Source organism: Gymnoscopelus braueri, assembly GCF_963280865.1.
Source record: "Gymnoscopelus braueri genome assembly, chromosome: 1".
Taxonomy (NCBI): domain Eukaryota; kingdom Metazoa; phylum Chordata; class Actinopteri; order Myctophiformes; family Myctophidae; genus Gymnoscopelus; species Gymnoscopelus braueri.
In genome coordinates, this window is record NC_137603.1 from 21,168,905 (window position 1) to 21,188,572 (window position 19,668).

At 43.9% G+C, this 19,668-nt stretch overlaps 2 protein-coding genes across 2 annotated transcripts; both read left to right on the forward strand.

The window, feature by feature from the left end:
• Positions 1-2,579: 2,579 nt before the first annotated feature.
• Positions 2,580-3,458, forward strand: LOC308083614 (cobalamin trafficking protein CblD-like; the record flags this gene model as incomplete). The annotated part of the gene is made up of 1 exon (XM_080425929.1): positions 2,580-3,458. The coding sequence occupies one exon, from the start codon at positions 2,580-2,582 to the stop codon at positions 3,456-3,458; it is 879 nt and encodes a 292-aa protein (XP_080282055.1).
• A 1,391-nt stretch (positions 3,459-4,849) lies between these two features.
• On the forward strand, positions 4,850-5,068 carry LOC308083679 (protein kish-A-like; the record flags this gene model as incomplete). The annotated part of the gene is made up of 1 exon (XM_080425994.1): positions 4,850-5,068. The coding sequence occupies one exon, from the start codon at positions 4,850-4,852 to the stop codon at positions 5,066-5,068; it is 219 nt and encodes a 72-aa protein (XP_080282120.1).
• Between the last annotated feature and the right edge of the window lie 14,600 nt (positions 5,069-19,668).

The window sequence follows — 19,668 nt, forward strand, 5'->3', positions numbered from 1 at the left end:
TATACATTAACCACTTCAGCCCTATTTAAACATTGGCTATTTGAAAATAGCCGATCTACAAGCTCCCAACGCGTTGCGTAGCGACGCGAGCTTCTAGATCTGCTATTTTCAAAGGACTTTTATACATTTTATACATTTGAATGCTGAATCAAATAAGAAGTCCTGCACACTGTATCTTGCTGTGGCAACTCACTTTTTTTAATGACAAACGTTTCGGTCCGTCTGGACCTTCCTCAATAGTGTCTTACAATACTATTCACTGTGCTCTTATATACATATATATACATTTGAACGCTGAAATGGGACCTTTTGCATAATGAGTACTTTTACTTTTGGTACTTAAAGTATATTTTGATGCCAGTACTTTTTTATACTTTTACTCAAGTACATTTTTAATACCGAACTTGCACTTGTAACAGACTATTTCTACAATTAGGGTATTGATACTTTTACTTAAGTAAAACATGTGAGTACTACGTCTACCACTGCTGGGAGATTTCATCAACGTGACCTCCATGCAGCTTCAGACCACCTCGGACACCGGTGGTGGACAAAGTACTCAACTCCAGTACTTGAGTCAAAGTATTTATGCTCCCGGTCAAATATGACTCAAATACAAGTATAAGTAGCGCAGTCAAATTTGTACATAAGTTAAAGTACATGACATGTACTGTACATGCCTTTAAAAACATAGAAGTATTCAAAAGTTCAAATTACAATGTATGTTTTGTTTTTAACAATGCATTGCTGAATTTTGGCATTTGACATTTTCAAAAAAATATCAATGATATGGAAAATAACTACAAACTCACAACGCATTGTAAGCTTGTAGATCAGGCTTTTTCACTATTTGAAATATGGCTCAGTGGTTAATTCATAAAGTACTTCCTAGAAATGGAGTGGAATCAAAAGTAAATATTTGTCTTAAATATATAGATACTCAAAACATGTACTTACCTGTAAGTACAGTTCTCAAGTAAATATACTTAGTTACTGTCCACCACTGAACTTGAGCACCAGTCTTAGACCACCCTGGACACTGGCCTGGTCCACTGCTCAAGTGTGGCATAATGGTGAAAAGGGACCTTGCAATAATGTGGTTATGGGTAGGTATAACTCATTTTCATGAGACATATAATTATTCTTGCCTACAAACGCATCATAAAGATAAACACACCCTAACTTTAATTGAAGCACACAATAAGCTGTTGTAAAGATGTCCTAACCACAATCTCCATCCATTATGGAGGGCTCAGCTGTCCTGAATATGGAGTTCCATTCGGCTCCAGATTTGGCATACAAGCATGCTGTTATTAGACCCTGTTGTGTTTTCTGAATAGATTTAGATAGTTAATTAAGCCCTGGTGGTAAAGTGACACACATCATCCTTGTTTAATGCACTGTCAGTCACACACACTTGCTTCATAAACACAGCAGTGCATCACAGCGTGAAATGAAAAAGATGTCCCTCCCGGTAAATGTTTGGTTTATTTTCCTACATTAGCATGCAGAATGTAATTAAAAGTGGAAATAAACTACCTGCACATGGCCTGTGAAACGGAGTGTTGTCGATAAAGACGTGGAAAAGCACTAATGATTTTAATTTGTAATCCCCAGATGTGGCACAGGCTGAATCGTGGGCCTGATTAAATACATTTTTATCGGTTCTTGTTTGGGTAAATGTTCTTTTTGTTTTGTAAACTTTCTAGTAAAGGGAATAAATGTCATATATTTATTGGCATGCCTACCTTCTCCACCACCTCCCCTGTGCTCAGTTAATGAGTGTTTGTTAATACACAACACGTGCATCTCAGCCACTCATCACAGTGATGAACAAACACCCGCCACGGTGCATGCCAGGCAGTGTGGCGTTGATAAGAAGTAGTGTTTATTATTGTTTATTATGGTTTAGATAACACTTTAAGACGTAGACAACTGGAGTAGACAACTGGAGACGAAGACGTCCTTCTAGAAAGTTCTATTGTAAGTTAACGGGCCCAGGGCATTCACAAACCTACACACATAAATCCAAAGAGATGTATACTACTTATTATATAAGTCACGTATGTTCAACATCTGGCTCATATCTTCTCCAGCCGGTAAGTGTTAGGAGAAGAGTACGAACGATAAGCATAAACATTCTTTGGCTAATCTCGACATCTTCATCATGGACACAGCGTTGTACTGAATGGACAACTTAGACGCGACATGGTAAAAACCATACTATCAGATGTCATGGCACCCCCTCTTTATGTCTTATCATTGATGTCGTCATGGTTCTTTCGCCTTGTTCTTCTCTATTTATGACTTAACAGTGATGTCATCCTGTTTCCATATAGGCTATTCATTATATCTCATGCGTCGCTCACTAAATGAAAACATTGGATACCTTTTTATTAGTGTATCTGGACAGCAGTGCTGCTATAATTTCCCCGTTTGGACTGTCGCATATTTGCCTCTGCAGAATCTGTGCTAGCTTGGTCAATTTAAAACTAAACATTTATCTGAGGTAGCCTATACATAGAAAACAATAGACTGTATTTAACATACATTGGCCAGGATAACATAACATAGACAGGATGTCCAGTGTGCTCTGCAGCAGAGCTCGTATGGTGACCTACGTACTGGTGCGTCGTGTTGCCGGCGCCAGAGCCTTCTCTGCAGCGGGTTTCTCCTCTGGTTCTGATGAGCCCCATGTGTCCCTCGTCCCACCTGACGTGGGACCCAGGACGGTGTGGCCCGACAAGGCCATGGGACCATTTGGGCCTCAGGACCTGAGGTTCCAGCTGCCCGGTAACGTGGGTTTCGACTGCCACCTGGAAGGAATAGCAGAACAGAAGAACTCTGCCCACCGGATGATCCCCGACGTGCTGTCTGCCCCCTCCAACAGCGAGAGGCATGAGCTTGTGCTAACCCAATTCACTGCAGAGATCCAGGGTGAAGAGATTCCTGCCTCGCAGCAGGCCGTCAACAGAGCAGAACAGTACTTTGGTGACTCTGACGTGGAGTGTGCTATACAGTCCTGTCCTGAGCTGCTAAAGGAAGAATTCGAATCGAGGTTTCCTGAGGCCTCATCCAGTGGAATGATGGTTGTCACGGTAACCCAAAAAGCTCAAAACGACATGGTCGCTTGGACTGAAGATGTAGACAAAGAGCGGGAAGAGATGCTGGACAAGTTTATTGCTGGAGCCAAGGAGATCTGCTATGCACTGCGGACAGAAGGTTTCTGGGCTGACTTCATTGATCCGTCGTCAGGCCTAGCGTTCTTCGGCTCTTACACCAACAACCCGCTGTTGGAGACAGACGACTGTTATCGTCACCTGGGCTTTCAGATAGAGGACCTGGGCTGCTGCAAAGTGATTCGGCACGCTCTGTGGGGAACACATGTGTTTGTGGGCACAATGTTCACAGACGCACCTGCCAACAGCGTTGTCATGAAGAAGCTGCAGGGGAACTGAACATGAACACTGAGGTAAAGCCAGTAGTTTCTCAGAACCATGTGTGTAATTAGCCCCTTTTCAATCTATGTGAACAAAATGTGTTGGTCTCTGTGCAATGGGTAGGGATATGAGAACAAAATGTGTTGGTCTCTGTGCAATGGGTAGGGATGGCTTTACAGAAGTAGTTTTGTAAATTCTTATATTTATCTTAGCCATCTGATGCTGAACTCTGTGAGGAATTATGGGTATATATGCAGTGATGTACTCGGAGAGTGATCTCTCTCCCGATCGTCCTAGGAAAAACTGCTATTACTACTACATTCTGCATGGACATCTGGGGGGGAAATATGGCATCATTGCCAGTGTTAACTAGGAATAATTTGAATTGCCCCACACGCACGCACGCACGCACGCACGCACGCACGCACGCACGCACGCACGCACGCACGCACGCACGCACGCACGCACGCACGCACGCACGCACACCTGACCTCCATGTGTTCCACACCAGAGCTTTACTAGCATGGCTTTGGGTCCTGATTGATTGAACAGTCTCCTGTATTTAATGGATTGTTTACCGGTGTCAAATATAACATGCTAATCTGCCAATCACAATGGAGCTTAGACACAGAGCAGAAGGCTGTGTCGCTCATACACACGCACCTACACCTCATAAACACAAACACACATAAGCACACAATCAAACACTACGCAGTCAGCTAGAAAATTGTTTGGTGTTGATTTAGCATGTGTGTACAAGGAAAGGAGACAGAGAGTGAGTGACATTGAGAGAAATGGAAAACAGAAAGATGTGCACATGATCTGTTTCCCTTCACGCTGCATGGGTACAAGGCCTTACTCCAGAATCATTACATTGAACAATGGCAAATGTAATTTAATCTGCCCAAATATGAACGTCAATATCACTGGTGATGTCACTCTTACACCACAATGCCCAGATATGGATATTTACATCACAGGTGATGTCATGCCTAAGCTTAAATGAAAGGATAAAAAATGTCAGCCGAACAGAAGTTAATTGCGTTTGTCACCAGCTGTATATAGACTGCCGATGATTTACTCATCAGCCCGGATCACCATCATTCAGTCATCAGCCTAAGGCCCGCTGATCATTCATAGCTGTATCGGACCGTACACCCTCAGCTGTCCATCTCACCGCTATAGTAGCGGTCTGGACCGCATTTCCTTGCTTCACAGATAAAAGCAAGGGTTTAGACGGCATCACTGCCTCACCAACTCAAACCGAAAACAGAGTTCTAACCCTGACACCCCGAAGTGATTGCTGCCACGTCTATTCTCCCAAACACACATTTTATTCTGCTATTTACATTGCATTAGGTTGGTTCCAGGCAGGGCGGAATGTGACGTGGCTTTGAACACCAACCAAGATGTCAGCCATTTTCAACTTCCAGTCCCTGCTAACAGTGGTTCTTCTGCTCATATGCACCTGTGCCTACTTCAGAGCAATGGCCCCCAGCCTGCTGGACAACAATACGTCTGGGCTTCTAAGGGTGTTCTGGAAATGTGCCAGAATAGGTGAGCGGAAGAGTCCGTGGGTGGCCTGCTGTTGTCTCATCATGGCGTTCACCATACTGTTTCTACAGTAGCCACCCACAGAGGAGGGAGGAGAGAGAACCAGAACTACAAAGAGCAAGACAAGAAGATGGACATTCCCCAGCGATACGCGCCAAAGTCTTCCCTGAGCAAGACACTTAACCCACTGTTTCTCAACACCACCCAGCTGGTGGTCCGGGGACGACCAGCTGGGTGAATCTGAAACTGAATTCCCCACAGGATTAATAAAGGTCTTCCTTCCTTCATCAGAAACGTCAGCAGCTGTCACTATAGATGGTGTAACAAGACACGGTCCAATAACAGCATGCTTCCCATGTGGATCTTTGACATCTTCAGGTCATCATCGTCCGGTCTGTGAAGGAGTTGCTGTCCATGGAAGCCTTTTGTTTTTCTTTCTGCATCTGCTCCTTGCATGATTCAATTTGTAGCCCTATTGAACTATTAAAATAATGAAATAAATACAAATAAATGTATATAATTTCTGCCTTGAATAAATAAATGTAGGGAACCATGTATGTTCAGTCTTGACCTCCAAAACCTAGTATAACCCTGACTATTCTGTGCACTCTGCAACATGACTCAAGTTTCAAACTAAGAGCAGGCTAAATCAAAGTGCCATAAAATGTATGAATCCACCCCCCCCCCCCCCTTCCCCAAAAATGTTTACGCAAAGGCCACAATTGTGTTTTATCCTTTTGATAGAAACAAACACATGTTCTTAAGTATTTGCATTTTTGTCAATAAATGATTCTAATTAATTAATCAATCAATTATTGAATTAATATAATGAATATAATTAATATTAAATTCAAATTTCTACTGTAAATGCTTTGTGACGGACCCAGGGGCTGTTCACATCGGATCGTTTATAAGTGCAGACTGGCGGAGATCAGTTGGCAGAATGTCATGGATTTATAACTTCATAAAGTGCAGGTTCAAGATTTTATTATAACTTTCAGCATTGTTTTTGTTTTGGAAAATTTGGCTGCAGTTTCCTATTAGTGTTCTTTCTGATTGAATCGATGTCAAAGTCAATGGGTTGTTCTTATAATCACATGCCAGACGGTCCATTTAGTTGTACTTTAATCAACCATTAAAGTAATTCATGATGAATTTCATTCTAAGGAATAATAATGATATAATCCTACAAAACAGAACAGCCGTTTGCTAGCTTTCCACAAACAGCTGCTGAAATGAGTCATCACAAATTCTAAAGGAGCCTCTCAAAAACACCACAACTGCATAATGCTTTTGCTATCAGCATTTTCAACAACAACATGGTGTATACAATGTTAACAAAATCATTTAATTTGTGAATGCCATGCAGTGCCAAAAGAAACATTTGGTAGCACGCTCTCCCTCTCACCATTATGCTCTCCTTTTTTCTTTCTTTTTTTTCAGCTGTCCTGCTGGACTGCCGGTGTTTCAGGAGGTGAATGAAGCAGCATGGTGAGTTTTAATTAAGGCTGTGGGTTGTGTCTTAGGCTCATTAATAACAGTGCAGCCTTGCTCTGCTTCATGACCAGGAGACAAAATATGTTCCCCTTTGCATGGATTCTCATTAGAGACACTCCCGGGCCCTCATCAAAGGCCCCCCTCTCCCTCTCTCCCTCTCTCACTCCCATACTCTCATTCTGTTCCCCCTCCCTCCTTCCATCGTGTTGCCTCTTTCCCCAGCACACAGCTCGCTATAGCTGCGGGAAGCACTTAACAAACACACTAGCAAAACACTCCCTCTGATTCTAACTTCTCACCGTTTTGCCATCGCCGCAGAAACATCACAGGAACTTCTTTTCTGAAGTTCCTTGTCCTGAAAATATTCAGTTTTCAGTGATGGGATGTTTGATTTGTACTGTACAGCACAAAATGCACGATGTCTACATCCAGGGGTCCCTTTGCTTATGTTATGTATTATGTTATGTATTATGTTATGTATGTTAACACTGTATAAAGATGGCTTAGAGGGACACAGAGAGAGAGTTGTGTTTATTCTCCACGGTTAATTCAGCCCTCGACGTATATACGGCTTGCATGCATGTTTTGTGAACACTCCCGAGTACCACGGCATAAAACTGTATAACTGAATCACGGCAGGTTTGGAGACAATCAGAGGAGGGTTGCAGGGGAAAATATCACATGACTTTTGATAACATTTTACAGAGATAAAATCACCACATTAGAAATGTAGTTAACGTGCAGCTACAGCGTAGCCTGAACAATTTGTTTACACATTCACCAGTCTACAGCAGGCCCCTGTCACTGCAGAGGAACACCATACTTCCTGGATGATGTTTTTCTTTCTTCAGTGATCAAATGAAGTGGACTAATGTGAAGCGAGGCTACAGTACACCCCACAAGATTTTTTTCCCCCCCCCACAGGTTGAGCACTGATTCCGGTTCCAGTTTCACTGACACGCACAGCACCAGGGTTAAGCGGTTTAACCACTTAACCCATACTCTTAGTAAACTGGACCTGAGTTGGCAATGCACTCAAACCGCTTTTTTCTGTCTACACCAAATGTCTTCGCCAAAAATAGCCGCTCATGAGCTTCTAAATCTGCTTTATTTGTGACTAATGTTCATCCCAGAATATAGATACTGGAGTTCAAGCACCTCAATTCATACTGAATGAGAGCGTTTCCACACAGACATGCGTGTAAATGTTTAGATAGGAGTAAGAATACAGCATCTTCAAGCACCTTAAGTGCTATAGGACCTACAGTACAAACAAACTTTTCCTTCTCTAGAAGTTATATTATTATGTTAGACTGTTCTACCCAATACTACCAATACTGTTCTACCCAATACTACTGATAAAGAAGATGAAGTGCGACTGTATAGATGTCTCCTGTTATTGTCTCCGCCAGGCCGAAAGGCATGGCGAGAGAGTATGTTTTACCCTCCGTCCGTCCGTCCGTCTGTGTGTGTGTGTGTGTGTCCTGTCCGTGTGTTACCAGCTAATCTCCGGCACCGTTGGCCCGGTCGCTGCGAAACTGTGCACACCCACTCCTTGGATGCCAATTCAGAACCTCTGCCCCACATTTTTCACATGGGCCAGGACATAGCGCCACCAGGAGGCCGATTTGTGCAAAACCCATTTTTTCCCATTATACCTACAGCTTTTAACCAAACGTCATGCAAATCGGTACACAGTATCTCTATAGTCATGTGATCAACCCGGATCTGTCCGATTTCCCATATTGCATCCTCATTGGCTAAGGTTGGCTTCCAAAGTTTGCAGGATTGGTCCGTTTTGAACAAACTGCCTCCAATCATGAACGCAGCTTGCCATTTCCATAAAATTGCACACGCACATTCCCACTAGGCCGAGGAAGAAATGCCACTTGAAAATTTTCAAATCAGCCTCATGGTGGCGCTATAACTGGCCGATTTTCATTTTTAACTATAACTGCACCGATCTGCGTGAAACTTTGCACACACACTCCCTAGAGACCAAGGAAAAACATCTGGACTGCATTTTTCACATCTGCTTTTTACAGCGCCACCAGGAGGCCGACTTATGTAAAATACATTTGTGGAGATTATTCCTTCAGATTCTGTCCAAAAAACACGCAAATTGGTACACTGCATCTCCATAGTCATGTGATTCTGATGGATCTGTCCGATATTTCATATTCCATCCTATTTGGCTTACAGTGGCTTCCAAAGTTTGCAGGATTGGTCAGTTTTGAACAAAATGCCTCAAAACATGAACGCAGTGTGCAATTTCCGTGAAATTTTGCATGCAGATTCCCACTAGGCCGAGGAAGAAATGCCCCCCTTTTCACATTCACATTGGCCTGTTATAGCGCCACCAGCAGGTCTAATTTAGCAAAACACATTTTTGGAACAAAATGCCTCAAATCATGAATGCAGTGTCCCATTGAAAGGCCTAAGAAGAAATGCCACCCTTTTCACATTGGCCTATTATAGCGCCACCAGGAGGCCACAATAACCTACCTGACCTGGCGGAGACCTGTGCTCCGAGGAGCACTTTTTCTAGTTATTAGTGTGTTCTGTGTGTTCTGTGTGTGTGTGTGTGTGTGTGTGTGTGTGTGCGTGTGCGTGTGCGTGTGCGTGCGTGCGTGCGTGCGTGCGTGCGTGCGTGCGTGCGTGCGTGCGTGCGTGCGTGCGTGTTCGTGTTCGTGTGCGTGTTCGTGTTCATATGTTTTCCTTCCTTACCATTGTTATTACTTATTTTTTATTGCTGCTACGATGTGTGAGGAACCAGAAGAAAATAATTGTACTCTTAGGTACTTGTACATAAGGTGTAACAGTCTCACATAGAATGCATTGGTAACAGCTTTAGTCATTATATTATGTTCTGCTGGGCCACTAGCTAATCATAAACTCTCTAGCAGGGGCTTTCAGTAGCCGTTGTTTACATTCATCCTGGAGCTAATAAGGACACAGCTATGAGGGAATTACACCAGGCGATCAGTGCACAAGAAAATCGCCACCCGGACTGCGCAGTCATCTGCCTAGGCGACTTCAACCGGACAGACTTAAAAAAGGTCTTTCCCAAATTCCACCAGCATGTCGCCTGCAGTACCCGTGGTGACAATATTCTTGACCACTGCTACACGCCCTTCAAGGATGGATACAACAAAGCTCTCCGCCGCCCACCGCTAGGAAGCTCTGACCACGACGCCATCCAGCTGCTACCTGAACGGGATGCTGGTTTCAAATCTGGCGACGTGGAAACGCGCAACACGACGCGCGCGGCCCTAAACAGCGCCATCAGGAAGGCGAAAAAGGCCTACACAAAAAAGATGCAAGACAAACTCAGCAATGGCGACATCAGGAGCACATGGCAGGCGGTACACACCTTGACAGACTGCAAAACAAGAACCAGAAGCGAGGTGAACCCGCCTGCCTCCCTCCCCAACGAACTGAACACTTTCTACGGCCGGTTTGAGATCAGCTCCAACTCAGAGACCTAGGGCTACACCCAAGCATGTGCGACTGGATACAGGACTTCTTGTCCAACCGACATCAGGTGGTGAGAATGGGCAGCATCACATCCGACCCCCTGACCCTCAACACCGGAGCACCCCAGGGATGCGTGCTGAGCCCTCTCCTCTACTCCCTGTACACGTATGACTGCATAGCCACACATGTCTCCAACACCATCATAAAGTACGCGGACGACACGACAGTGATAGGCCGAATCGTCAACAACGACGAGTCTGACTACAGAGAGGAGATCAAATCACTGGCACGCTGGTGCCGGGAGAACAACCTCTCTCTTAACCTTTGACAAGACCAAAGAACTGATCGTGGACTTCAGGAGGCCGCGGAGAGACCATGCGCCCATCCTCATCGACGGTGCTGCAGTGGAAAGGGTCAGCGAGTTCAAGTTCCTCGGAGTACACATCGAGGAGGACCTCAAATGGGAGACGCACTCCACACACGTGAGGAAAAAGGCTCAGCAGCGACTGTACTGGCTCCGCCGCCTGAAGAAGCTCGGAGTAGGACATCGCATCCTCAGGCTGTACTACAACAGGACTTCCGGGGGCGCTGCTCAGCTGCGAACCGTGTCCATGTCGAATCCGCTCAAGATTGTTTGTTAAGTGTGTTTTATATTGTTTGTCTGACTTTTGTCATCGCATGTTAGGATGACTAAATGGGAACGAAAATGAACTGTCAGTGGTTTGTACTGATTTTGGTGGGGATCGGTGCCCTTTGGGGAGCACAGTTCTCAGCTGTCATACAAACAACAACAAACCCGAACGCCGACTTCGGCAGGGGAATGAGCCTCTCCTATAGCCGGGAATTCCTGTTGGAGCTATCAACCCAAGAGGACAGAAACCAACACCGTTTACCACCGGTGATTTTGGGCAACATCCCACCCGAGCTGAGACGGCCAGCCAAGCATAGGAAACGGGGAAAGAGAGGAGGGATTCGCAATCGACTTCGGCGAAGACACACAAGACCGCCGCTCCCTGCTATCATCCTCAGTAACCTGCGCTCCCTGAAGAACAAGGTGGACGAGGTCCGAGCCTATGCGAGGTACTGTCACGAATTCCGTGAGGCATCTTTATTATGCTTCACGGAGAGCTGGCTCAAACCTGATGCGCCCGACTCCCTGTTTGAGATCAATGGATTTACTCTCGTGCGAGCTGACAGAGACACTAACTCGGGAAAGTCCATAGGGGGAGGGATCATCGCGTATGTAAATGACCTCTGGTGTCGACAGTTTACTGTAAGAGAAACGATCTGCAATAAGAATGTGGAGATCCTTTGCGTAAGTCTGAGACCCTTTTATTTACCGAGGGAATTTGGAAGCATCCTGTTGTGCGTGGTGTATGTGCCGCCCAGTGCTAATGCTGCACATGCGGCCGCAACCATCGCGAACTGTGTCCATAACCAGCAGCAGAGATATCCAGGTGCACCTGCTATTGTTCTGGGGGATCTGAATCACTGTTACTTGGACAGCACTCTGCCTGGTTTTAACCAGTTTGTAAAAAGTCCCACCAGGAAAGACAAGATCCTTGACAAATGCTATGTGAACATTAAAACGGCATATGAATCCAAAATTAGACCCCCCATAGCCAACTCTGACCACAACGTGGTGTACCTGATCCCTACCTATAAAACAAAACTTAAAGCTAGCAAGCCAGAGGAGAGGGAAATAAGGAAATGGTCACTTGAAAGCAGGGAGAGGCTGGGAGCCTGCTTTGACTGTACAGACTGGGACACATTCCACAGCAGCTCCGTAGATGAAACTACCACTGTAACCAGCGATTACATCAACTTCTGTGTGCAGATGGCTATTCCTACGAAGAAAATTAAGATCTATCCCAATAACAAAATGTATGTGACCAGAGACATTAAAAACGAGATTAACGATAGGAAAGCTGCCTTTAAGAACAAGGACTTGGCCAAACTTAAGAGTTTGGACAAGAACCTAAAGAAGAAAATTAGGGAGGCGAAACAGGCTCATAGGAAGCGTCTAGAGGACTCATTTCAAGCAAATAACACTAAAAGACTCTGGGACACTATGAAAAGTATGACCGGTATGTCTCCTTCCAATAAGCCAATTGTGACGGACAATGAACTGGTGTTTGCAAATGATTTAAACAGCTTTTTCTCTCGCTTTGAGTCTGCAAACGATGGTCTAGATAAAGGTGTAGATTTAATTGATGCGTTGGTGCCCTCTAGTGGGGATAGAATCATTGTCAGTGAGGAGGAAATCAGGCGCATATTTCAGCGTTTAAACGCAAAAAAAAAACCTGGTCCCGACCTAATAAGCCCCCTTATTCTGAAGGATTTTGCCACAGAATTGGCCCCTGTCTGGCAGCCCATTTTTCAGCACATTGTTGACAATCCACATACCATACCACAGGCTTGGTTGACTGCTCACATTAAACCACTGCCAAAAAAGCCAAACCCTAAAGAACACAATGATTATAGACCAATAGCACTCACATCTGTTATCATGAAAGCTCTGGAAAAAATTATGGTTCATCATCTCAATAATGCCATATTTAACTCACAGGATCCATTTCAATTTGCTTACAAGCAGGGTCGTAGTACAGAGGATGCAGTTGTCACACTGGTTCACTTCATCGCCAAACATCTTGACAAACCAAAATCCTATGCTAGAGGACTTTTCCTTGATTTTTCCTCTGCTTTCAACACAATACAGCCGGACTTGCTCCTCACTAAAATGGTTCAGTTACACATTAATCCTTTTGTTATTCAGTTTTATTTTAAGTTCCTCACTGACAGAATCCAGTATGTAAAGGTAAACAAGATACTCTCCTCTCCCATCAGGACCAGAGTTGGTGCACCCCAAGGTTGCATTAGCTCACCTGTCCTGTTTACTCTTTACACGGCAGACTGTAACACCTGCGAGTCAAATCAGTTTCTTCTGAAATATTCAGATGATTCTACTCTAATAGCTCTGATGACTGACAGTGATGACCCGAAACAGTACCAGTGTAGCGTTGACCGGCTTGTGGAATGGTGTGACAAAAATAATCTGATTGTCAACACTAAGAAAACGGAGGAAATTATATTTGGTCCTGCTCCCGGTGATAAGACACCACCGGTGACAATCCATGGTTCAGCTATTGAACAAGTCCCATCTTACAAATATCTGGGGGTGATGATAGATGCCACCTTATCATGGTCATCTCATATTGATTATATTTGTAAGAGGATACAGCAGCGTATGTACTCCCTACGCCGACTTAGATCGTTTGGTGCTAGCAGTCAGATCTTGTCTCTTTTCTACACGTCTGTTGTTCAAACTGTGATGTTGTACTGTAGCACGGCCTGGTTCAACAGCCTACCAGTGGTATATAAGAACAAACTGTATAGCCAAATTAAGATCTGCGCTAAAATTGTTGGTAGGCCAGTTGAGGCTGTGTTACGTTCCTTTAAAGAAGCCCAGATCAATAGCATGCTTAGACTGGTGAAGAGCATCTCCTCTGACCCCTTACATGTTTTAAATGATGAATATCGACTGTTGCCCTCCAGGAAGCGGTTTGGAGTCCCAGAATATAAGAAAAACAGGCTAAAGAACTCTTTTGTACACCAGTCTGTTCTGCTTTTAAACCAATATCGGTAAGCCAAGAGGATGTTCTATTGTTCTTGTTTTTGTCTGCTACTGTGATGTGTGTCCTGTAATGTATTGTGTATGTCCTGTCTGTATCTTGAAACGGTGACGTCTTGGACACAAAGCAAATTTCAGTGAAAACTGACAATAAAGTTGTATCGTATCGTATCGTATCGTATCGTAACAGTTCTGTTGAAGGCATCCTAACAGGCTGTGTCACGGCCTGGTACGGGAACTGCACTGCCCGAGAAAAGATCAGCCTACAACGAGTAGTGCGATCGGCAGAGCGGATAATGGGACTCGAGCTCCCAGCGCTCCAGGAACTGTACAAAAAGCGGTGCGTGGTCAAAGCCTAGCGCATCATCAAGGACAAGCACCACCCAAGTCACAGACTGTTCAACCCCCTACAACGACCGCGACCGGGCAAGGGGCTCTACCGCAGTATCAAGAGTTCCACCACCAGGTACTGGTGTAGTTTCAATCCGGCTGCTGTCAGAATGCTGAATGGGGCATAAGCCTGAATGAGGCATAGGCCTTGTTCAGCAGCCTGACAACAGGCGGCGCAGACTTTTTCTGGCTCTTCCTGAACACACCTGTGGATTATACCAGGGACAATGACTTGGACTTTAGCCCCCCCTCGGACACACCTGTGGACTGCACCAGGTACAAATGACTTTTTGTTGCACTCCCTCATGGAGCTACCTGCGGATTATACTAGGGTCAGTCCACTCTAGGTGGACACGCACTGACCTTTTGCACCTTAATCCCTTGTATAACGCACTGACTTTTTATTTTATTTTTATTATTGTGCTCCTTTTCCTCTAAGCACCTTAACGTCCATTGTCTATCATGCACAGTATAAGTATAACATGCACAGTATACAATACATTGCTGCTATGCTCAGGCACCTTAGTTTAGTTTATTTTTTATTTTTTATTATCTCAGGTAATTTGTAAATATGTAGATAACTTGTCTGGCCTTCTGTTGCTCTCTTGTTTTGATCTCCTTCCCACTTGCCCCCCACCCTCTTCTTCTCCCCCCCCCCTCTTCTTTCTATGGAAACTAACGTTGCGATGGGAACGATGTACAAAAAAGAATTTCACCCACTTTTTTACCTTGTAAACCTGTGATGTGACAATAAAACTGATTCTGATTCTGATTCAATGTTTCTATTTTTTTATTATTTTTTTGGCCAAGGGCCCCTTAGCTGAGAGAGAGATGAAGCAGGGACCCCTATACATATTGTATAATATTGATTTATCTTTTTCATAGATTTCATAGATAGCTTCAGACTTGTTTGACAGCACTAACATCAGTGTTGTGTAAATTAATGTTTTTGTTTTGTTTCGTTTGTTTACATTCTATCTTTAATTTGGGATTCATTTTAATGTGTGTGTGTGTGTGTGTGTGTGTGTGTGTGTGTGTGTGTGTGTGTGTGTGTGTGTGTGTGTGTGTGTGTGTGTGTGTGTGTGTGTGTGTTTACTTAGTCAGCTCTTTTGTGCCTCTAGATTAAGGCCTAGGCTACACGTATATGGATCTTTTTCTAAACAGATATTTTATTTAGTCCTCCGTTTTTAAAAAGAAACCCCTGTCCACATGTAAACGCAGAAACGCATTGATCAGCTGCAAGTTTCAATTTTATATCAGATTTTATATTTACATTTATTTGATATATGTGCATGTTCAAATCAAATACTTAGCAATCATTACATTATTAAATGTTTCTGATCAGCAGCAGGTCTAGCCCTGAAACATGACTGTCATACCATGACAGCATCATGTGAACCATGGCTAGGTCAACGCTCATCTGTTAAATTCGGCACAAGCCGTCAGAAAACTAATGTAGCCTACAATAACCGATCTTTAATTTTATCATGAGGTCTTTACTAAAGACACATGTGGAAACTTGTGGTAGACTTTACCATACAACATTTGTAAACGGGTCAAAAAGCGGCACAGCAGCAATTACAAAAATAACATGCATTAACCACTTCAACCCTATTTAAACTTTGGCTATTTGAAAATAGCCGATCTACAAGCTCACAACACCTTGTGATGCGACGCAACGCGTGGTGAGCTTGTAGATCTGCTATTTTCAAAAGATTTTTGATACATTTTTACATAATGAATTGAATATGATACCTTGAAAAACGTGACATTCTGCATAATGACTAGCCTATACTTTCTACTAGTATATGTTGATGCCAATACTTTTGTACTTTTACTCCAGCAAATTTTGATGACCTGACTTTTACTTGTAACAGAATTGCTATACAGTGCAATAGCCTATTGATACTTCTACTTAAGTAAAACATTTGAGTACTTTTTCCACCACTGTCTAATGACGTTATTTTGCCATAAATGAGCACGCCTTGTTTCATAGACTGTAATTGTTGCTCTCTCTCTCTCTCTCCATTTATTATTATAATGACCATGAGCGGTCCGGTGTTTATGCATTATAATTTATTATTATAATGACCATGTGCGAATCCCGTCAGATCTTACAAAAAAAAAAGCTATTCAAATATGTGATTTAGCCATAGGCGCACGTTTTTAGCTGTGGCGGACTCAGGATGGAGTTATGCAAATTTTCTACTGTACCATACATCCTAGGATATCATCACATCATCGAAACGGTAAAATCGCGGGGCAAAATTTCCCTTTAAACAGGGTAAAACACTAAGCAAAACAAAATAGTTAAACTTAAAGGGTAAAAGGGGGATTGGAATTAGGTGGGTAATGCAAGTCTGAAGAGGTGGGGTTTGCAGGTGGTTTTAAACGAGGAGGGTGGGGGCTGGGGGCAGCTTTGATGTGAGGTGGGAGTGAGTTCCACAGGGAGGGGGCAGCAACTGAGAAGGCCCCTGTCTGTCACCCTCAGGTTCGGCACTTTGTCTTGGGGACCACCAGGAGGTTGGGATCACCAGACCTAAGGGAGTGGGAGGGGGCGTGGTGGTGGAAGGACTCACTCCTCCTCTCCTCTCCTCTCCTCTCCTCTCCTCTCCTCTCCTCTCCTCTCCTCTCCTCTCCTCTCTCCACATGATATCACGTGATGTTACTCTCTCATGAAGACAAGACTGGACAGCGGGGTATTGAAGCTGATGATGTCATCATCTAGGCTAACTGTACTGTACAATAATTAACAGCTTTATCAAAGCATTATGGAGATAGTCTACCTCTCTCTCTCATTTATGGCTACAAATGAGCTCTCTCTGTCTGTCTCTCTCTCTTCTGGCACAGAGCAGCGTGATGCCCGCGCTGATGACTCCATATCATTGGGTTTACATAAGGTGGGAATTAAAGAAATGTCAATATTCAACATATCTTGTGGTTTGCAGAAAGGGTTTCTCTGTCGACTAGGTTGCTCCTACGGCATATACTTCCTTAATTCATAACTTGCCTTTTCCCCACTGTATCAGCTGTTCCTCAGAGGGCAGGCTGTGCATCATATGGAGTCAATAAGTCTAACCTTACACAACTCTATATATGTATGTGTACAGTACATACAATACAGTACAATATATATGGTGAGCTATATGGCAGCGTTAGCCCCACTCTGGGTGAAAAGCAGAGGCTCTCTCTCAGGTCTCTGGAGGTACCATTAAAAAATACATGCTAGGCTCACTGCCTCTTGTCAACAACATGCCGGTGCTTGACTGCAGTCTTTTAGTATTCCCAGGGTTAATTCACACATTGTGTTATCTTATCACACAGCTTTGTACATAATTAGAGGGGTGATATAGTAGCTTATACGTTTTGTTCATAATTAGAGGAGTTATATTGGTTTTCAAGACCTGTGTTGAACAGACTGGCTGACAGGGTTCTTCATTAACTCCATTTCGACGAAAACCCGACTGCCCCTTTTGTGTGTGTATGTGCGTGCGTGCGTTTGTGTGTGAATAAGGGGGCTTTGGAGGCATAAATGTTTAACCTGTGGATTAATCACATGTCAGAAACCGTGGACGCAGAATGGAAATTCTTTCCTCGACTACTTTATTTTCATTCCACTAACCAAGCATCAGACTGAGGTAGGGGGGATTGGGTGCGGGGGAGGTTGGGGGTATGGTGGGTGGGGTGGGTCTTAATTGGCCGAGCTGATGGCAACACACGTAAAGCTGTAAGTGTGTGAGGCGTAGATGGTAGACTGGGGCCAGCTCCCAGGTGAGAACACACTGCTGGAGGAGCTTTAGGAGTCTCAGAGCAATTTCCTGTGAATGGAGAGAGAGAGAGAGAGAGAGAGAGCGAGAGAGAGAGACAGAGAGAGAGAGAGAGAGAGAGAGGGGGGGAGTAAGGAATAAAGGATGGTTTACTGTGTTCTCGCTTTCCCTTTCTTCTCCTCTCTCCTCTTCTCTCAACTCTTTGTGCCATTAGCTCTCTTCTCGTTTACTCTCCTCTCTCTCTCTGTTTCTGTTCTATCTCTCTCGCCCTAGAGCAACACTAGCGAGTCAATCTAATTAGGTTACATTGTGAGAGACACACTCTTTTCTTTCTTTCTTTCTGCTGTATGTGTGTGGTTGGATGTAGTCAGAGGACCTGACAGCGTCCAGTGTATGAAGAGTAGCTTATAATAATGCTTGAACCTCTCCTGTCACTCAGCACATTGTTGGATTGTTGGAGAGAGCTGCACTCTCTGATAACATCACATACATTCTGCTAACAAAGGCATGAAACAGCCACTGATCAAGCTCAGTTTGGTCCTGTTCAACAGCCATTGACATGCCTGCCAGTATCTTGTCAGAGGCCATTTGTAATTCTAGAAGCACGGTAAGGAGCAATCAAAGCCTGGTGAAGGAAGAGGAGAGAGTAAGGATTAAAGGTGAAGGAACAAGTAAAGCATTTAACAACTTAAGAACATGATAAGAAAAACACTGGGTTATAATGTCAGTACCGGTTTAGATTGCAAATAAAAACAGTTAATGGTTTAAGTGTCTTGAGGGGACACTTGAGGGCAGAAGAGAGGGAAGATTAAAGACAAGGGGCCCTATCTTGGGCGAAGCCTTACTCGAAGTACGCACAAGGCAGCTGGCACTGTCCCTAAACGGTATCTTACGGCCGCACTACCCGCTATACATCATGCCAACTCCGGTATTTGCGCCTGGAGGTGTGGCCGTGGGCGTGTTGTTTGCATTATCCCTAAACTTGCTATCTTGCCCACACACGTTTGGGAAATCGCATAGCGGATTCTAAAAACACCGCTATGCCAAATATATTTGGTAGAGTGTGCCTGCACTGGACATGTCGAGAGTCAGGCCGAGCACACAACAGCACAACATTGATGATGGTCTATTCAAAGAAGACGATTGGTGCTGCATGTCGTGCGTGAGGCATTCGCTCCGTTCAGTTTCATTAATCCATTGCGCAAATAAATAAATATAGAAAGGATTACAATAATATAATTCTCTATAATCAGTAACATGTAGGTGATACTTATGTCTATCAAATATGGTTTTATTGAAAGGCAATCAAAGGCTAGAGGCTAGCGTATAAAGAAAACGTCGGGTGTATAGTGTCCAACGTTATAAGTGCCTCAGTGCCAATGTGATTGTCATTACAATTTTACTGTAATCCACAAAAGTGTGTCTGTGTTTTTTTTATCAGAAGTTGCCAGTTAAGCTTATCAAAGACTAACACAGTGTAGTTTGATCTGCGTTTGCTATAACCACACCAGACCATTTTGTGAAATTAATCCAAAACACAAGCAGATTGCTGTAATTTAAAGTTCTCTATAACCAGCAATGTGTGAGTGATAATTCTGTGTATCAAATATATAAGTTTATTCCATGGCAACGTCTCTCTTCCATGGGCAGAGAGCGTAAGATCGCATTGGGGATAATGTCTTGCGCAGTCTTCTCTTAAAGGCAATGGCATCTGGCATGGTGATTGGTTTTATTATTGTAATGCCCAAAACACACCTATGCATAATGTAACGGGTAGCACAGGTGTTTTAGGGATAAGGCTGGTGTCCGAAGATAGCAACTTTTGCACAGAAACGCCCCTTGCGCAATGCAAAGTGGTTTTAGCAACTTTGAGCCAAGATAGGGCTAAGGGTTAGCCTGATTATCAGCCTGA